Below are 5726 nucleotides of genomic sequence, written 5' to 3' on the forward strand. Positions count from 1 at the left end.
AACCGGAGGCTGAAGCACTGCCTGCGCACGTGTGAAACCTGTCTCCTTTAGCCAAAACCATCATGGTATGAACAGGACAATGTGCTGCTGCTATTGCTCTTCTCACAGCTTTGGCTGCAAAGGCTGTGCCGGCAGAATTCTGTCAGAAAAAATACCTCCAAAATGAAAATAGGTGTTATTGCACATATACGAAATGGGTCTTGACTGCTTATGGCACAGTGATGGGATGTGAGGCTGATTTTTGTTTTTAAGGCAATTCAAAAAAACCTTAAACCTTTCAGATGTCTGCATCTGTTCCAGAATTAACTTAATGGCTGAACTCATCCCCATTGGGCCTAACTAATGATTTCTGCTCCTGAATTGTGGTAAAATTGAAATGCAGGTCTGGGTTGAACTCCCGGCAATGGTAAAGCTAAAAGAGGTGAAAATTTGCTTTTCAGCTTTGTATCCTAGGCCGGGTACGCCAAGTGGCCCACACAACAGATTGGCACGTGCCTTGTGAATGTTAGCTGCTTGTTTAACATACTGCGCGAAGCTGCTATCCCATCTGCGGGAGGCTAATAACACCCTTGTAAACCAGAGGGCTCCCGGCACACCTGGGTAATTGCTCCAGCTAAATGCTTTAGACTCACAGTAGCCTCTGGAGATGAAATCCTCATGCAAAATCCATTCCCATGAATTATCAGAGTCCATCAAAGATACTTCTCACAGAAATACTGCATAGCAAATTTCTTGTCCTGAAGCTTGTTCTTGATTAGAAAAGCATCAGCGCAGTCTGACAATACAAACCTTTATGGTTTTTCACGTTTGCCACGAGCTGAGTCTTGCTGGTCTGTCCTCTACCCTCCAGCAAACTTCCTGCGCCGAAGCTACAGTCCGTGGAAGCAGAGAGCTGTTCTCAGGCTGCTGGGTACCTGCAGTGCCACTGACACTGTCCTTCTGGGAAACTTCAGGCCTAGGAGAGAGAATAAAGGTCTGCACAGACTCTTAGGCAGTTAGTGGATTTGAAAAAACAAAAACAAAAACAAAAAAAACCCCCGCCACACAGCATGAGAGCCTTTTGGGTTTTGGGATCCTTCAAGAGTACATAGCCTTTCACCTGGTATCTCCATCAGAAGCACAAGAAATGGGAGCAGGGATGGCACACCATCCAATCCAACTTGGATTTCTATTCCTTGCGCAAAAGAACTTCAGGAAACAGGTCTCAGCTCATCTCGCCTCCTTGGGCTGCAAAGCAGTGGCACGCTGTCCAAAAGCGGACCATACCCTTACAGTACACCTTCGGGAGAAAATCTTTTCCGCACGTTCTTAGAGCGTACTGACAGAACGAAGCTTTCCAACCAGGGAACAGGTCTACCTGCATTAGTTCCTAGTGGAATCGCCTCCCCTTTCCTTCTTCGGGGCGGGGGCAAGGAAACGAGCCCGGTATTATTTTAAGCAGACACGATAGTAAAACATAAGACAGCCGGCCTTATACAGCACCACAAGCACACGTTTAAATGCTCCTTCCGCGGGCCCACCTCCCCCGGAATCCCCTCTGCGGGACGCTCCCAGCTGCCCCCACACCGAAGGCCCCGGCGGAAGCGGGGCGGGGCGGCGCGGGCGGGCGGCCATGGCGGCGGGCGGCGAGGAGGAGCAGCGGCGGCGGCTGGGGCGGCTGTCGGCGCTCTCAGTGTATCGCCGGGTGGCGGGGGCCCGGCGGCTGGAGCGGCGCCTCCGTCGCGGGACGCCGCTGCCCGCGGGCGGCAAGCGGGCCAAGGCGCGGCCGAGGCGCGGCGGGGCGGTAAGCGGCGGTCCGGAGCCGGAGGCCCCGCCGCAGCCGCCGCCGAGCGCCGCCGCGGCCCCCAGCCGCGTGGAGCGGGCCGAAGCGCGGCCGAGGCGCGGCCCAGAACCCGAGGCCCCACCGCAGCCGCAGCCCAGCCGCCCCGAGCGGGCCAAGGCGCCGGCCGGCAGCCCTGATGCGAAGCGGGAGGGCGACCCCGCGGCGAGCCCGGGTGGCGGCGGCGTGGTGGGGCTGCTGCGGCGGCTGGGGCGGCTGGAGGACAGCCGGCAGCGGGCGGCCGAGCTGTTCCGGTGGCTGGTGGCCCCGGTGGCGCCGGCGGAGTTCCTGGGGCAGCACTGGGAGCGGGCGCCGCTGCTGGTGCGGCGCGGCGACCCCGGCTACTACGCGGGGCTCTTCTCCACAACTGACTTCGACGCGGCCCTGCGAGGCGGTGAAGTGCACTTCGGGACCCACCTGGACGTGACCAGCTATGCCGAGGGGGTGCGGGAGACACATAACCCGGCCGGCCGGGCCCTGCCCGCCGTCGTCTGGGACTTCTACCAGAACGGCTGCTCCCTGCGACTTCTCAGCCCCCAGGCCTTCTCCCCTACCGTCTGGCACTTCCTTTCCATCCTGCAGGAGCACTTTGGCAGCATGGCGGGGGCCAACACATACCTCACACCACCGGGGATGCAGGGTTTTGCCCCCCACTATGATGACATCGAGGCCTTTGTCCTGCAGCTGGAGGGGAAAAAGCACTGGCGTGTCTACAGCCCCCGGATGGGCACCGAAGTGCTGCCCCAGTTCTCCAGCGCAAACCTCACGCAGACTGAGCTCGGCAAGCCCGTGCTAGAAGCGGTGCTGGAGGCTGGGGATCTGCTGTACTTCCCCCGTGGCTTTATCCACCAGGGTGACTGTCTCCCTGACGCACACTCGCTCCACATCACTGTGTCTTCCTACCAGAGGAATTCCTGGGGGGACCTCCTGGAGAAGCTCCTCCCAGCTGCCCTGCAGATGGCCCTGGAGGAGGACGTGGAGTACCGGCAAGGGCTTCCCATGGACTACCTGCAGTACATGGGGGTTGTTAACTCGGACACAGCCAACGCTTGCCGAACAGCCTTTATGGAGAAGGTGCAGAGCCTGATAAAGAAGCTTGTTGACTATGCACCCATTGATGCTGCCGTGGATCAGAGAGCCAAGTCCTTTCTTCATGACTGTCTCCCCCCGGTGCTTACGCAAAGTGAGAAGGCACAGAGCGTGTACGGCTTCCCGGCCCGGTGGCAAGATGGAGGCCCCTGTGATGTCAATATACTGATAACAAAAGACACAGAAGTACGTCTCCTCCGCCATGGCATTGTTAGATTGTGTAATGAAGAAGCAGGTGTGATGCTGTATTACACAACAGAAAACTCAAGAGTGTATCACAAGGAAGAGCCCAAGTTCCTCGAGATAGATCCCGAGTATACAGACAGTATTGAATTTCTCCTGTCTTCCTATCCAAACCACGTCAGTGTGGATACCCTTCCATGTGAAACCTTGGAGGACAAGATTTCTCTAGCCACACTCCTGTTTGAGAAGGGCATTTTGACTACAAAGAAGCCTCTGGTGAAAGTGTAACCCTTTATTTTTTAACAAAATAAACATACATTTGTTTAGAAAGTGTGCTGCTTTGTTCTTGCCTTATACCTGCTAGGTGTGAATCAGCAGTCCAGGTCACAGTACCTCATATGGGGGCAGAAGGGCTTTGGTGTGGGTAGAGAAATCAAATGTTCTGATTGAAGAGGGTATCTGCTCTAGGAGCGATTCTGCATGGCTGAGTGACTAGAGAAAGGAAGTGCTTAATTTATTTTTTCCTTTCACCAGCTGTATTACTACACCCTAGGTAACTTCAGGAAGCTAGTGAACTTTCTTGCAGTCTGTAAATCATCGGTGTGTTTACACAGTTTCAAAGCTGCCTGCCTTGCTGCGGGAAGTGCTCATTACTCACAGGCAAATGTGATGATGGTCACCATTCTGTGTGCCTGCACTGTGCTGCACTGTGTGTACGGCGTGGCCTTCAGGCCTGTGCTGTGCTGCAAAGATCCCTTGGCCACAGGAAAAACTCGTCCAACTCTTCCTAAAAGTGGAGCCCATAGGCAGCTCCCGCTCCATGGCAGCGCTTACACCACCTGTGTGGCCCTGCCCTTACTGAACTGGGCAGCAAGACGTTCTCATGCAAACGAGAGCTGCTGCATTTGAAATGCTTCAGGCTATGTCTTTTCTTTTTATGGCTGATAATTGTAAGCTGCCTTAGCAATAGAATAACCCACACTGGTTTTCCCGCAGCAGCCTCTAGCAGGGAAGTTATTGGTCCTTTCAAGGCAAATGGGGCACCCTCTTAACATGGGGGTTTTCATGCTGGGTGCAAAATGTTTCATACCGGGACCTAACAAGTTGCGTGAATACGCGCATGGCCGTGTGGACAGTTCTTGTAGATACTGACAAGCCTCAGATACGCTTTTCCCCAATGCTGTTTTATCGTCGCAGCCAGCAGGTGAGGGATATTCTGTCTGTAAAGCCTCCTCAAGCCGTACCCACAAGGAGCAGGCTGCGTTACCCTGTGCTCCTCTGAGCTGCTAGGTCAGCAGGGTTTTGCGAGACGGCACCCATGCACACTTAATTGTTTAGGATTTAAGTGTACACTATCTTCTTCAAAGTCCTGTACTTGCAACAGCCAGAGCGCCAGCCTTTCCACCCTCTTTTGCCCATACGCTTTTGATAAATCTTGTATACAATTGCACACCATGAGAGCATGCTGAGGTGCCCCTGGGGGCCCCTTTGCTTTGTGAATCCCTAGCAGCTGGGCAGAAATGCTGTTGCCCCACTCATCCTCTGACCCCTCTGTCTACTCGTCCTCAGCACAGGATTAGTGGTCGTCATCCCACCGTTTGCCCCCCTGGCAAAGCTCGCTCCTCAGTGGTGCCTTCTCGGACCACTCAGTGTGCCCCCTTGCAACTGCAGGCACCTGCACCTTTCCCTGGCCCCTGTTTTCTAAAACAGAATAATACTTCAGCTGGGGTGGGTCATTCTGATAATTCCTCCTGTTTCTAAATCCACGGAGGAAACAGCCTAGGCTAAACACTGTGCAAATACCCCTCGCAGATTTGTGCAGGGCCAGCCAGGCACTGAGTTTCTTTTCTTTGTTCTTTCTCCAGAAAGGCATTTCCCACTGAGACCTGCAGACTGCATCAAATGTTTTGCACTAGGAGGTGCTGGTTCATTACGATCCCAGTAAGAAAGGCTCTCACATTCTGTGAGAGGTATCATTCAAAATGCTATTTATTAGAGGCAACACTCTGAGAAGAGAATTGCATAATCTGACAACCTTTTAGATGCTGGGAACCCCAAGCAGTGTAGCATGTAACAGGAATCTGACCCACATGCAGACATGGTCCAGAGCAGAGATTCTCCCCTTTTGGTCTTTCAAGCTATTGTAAGATTTTTATCTAGAGAAACTGCTCTATTTATCGGGCCTCCAGTCAAACAGAAACAATGTTCACACGAGAATGTCTTGCTGCACGGTCCGACAAAGGCGAGGCCGTGCAGGTGGCGTGATCGCAGGTACTCAGTGGGAGCTGCCTGCGGGCTCCTCTGCAAGGAAAAGCTGGCTGAGTTCCTCCTGTGGCCACTGGCCTGAAGGCCACGCTGTACGTGCAGCGTGGCACAGCACAGGCCTGGATATGCTCCCGTGAGCTCTGCTGCGGGTCACTAACTGCTCCATGTACAAGGTTCTTCCCTTGGGGATCACTACACTGACTTCCACTGAGAGCAACGGTGAGATGCCTAAACACGCTAGAGGATTTGGTGTCTAGTGATGAACTGACCTCTCAGTTTCGGAGTAAGAAAGTAATTTGTCTGCTTCATGCTTTCTTCACTACATAAATATAGGAGCGCATTTTCCAGGCACCTTTGAATTCAAAATAAG

At 53.8% G+C, this 5726-nt stretch overlaps 1 protein-coding gene across 1 annotated transcript; it reads left to right on the forward strand.

Moving 5' to 3' along the window:
* Positions 1-1609: 1609 nt before the first annotated feature.
* On the forward strand, positions 1610-3379 carry RIOX1 (ribosomal oxygenase 1). The gene has a single exon (XM_009949336.2). The coding sequence runs from the start codon at positions 1613-1615 to the stop codon at positions 3377-3379; it is 1767 nt and encodes a 588-aa protein (XP_009947638.2). The 5' UTR covers positions 1610-1612.
* Positions 3380-5726: the final 2347 nt, after the last annotated feature.

Source organism: Leptosomus discolor, chromosome 3 (genome assembly GCF_034619465.1).
Source record: "Leptosomus discolor isolate bLepDis1 chromosome 3, bLepDis1.hap2, whole genome shotgun sequence".
NCBI lineage: Eukaryota > Metazoa > Chordata > Aves > Leptosomiformes > Leptosomidae > Leptosomus > Leptosomus discolor.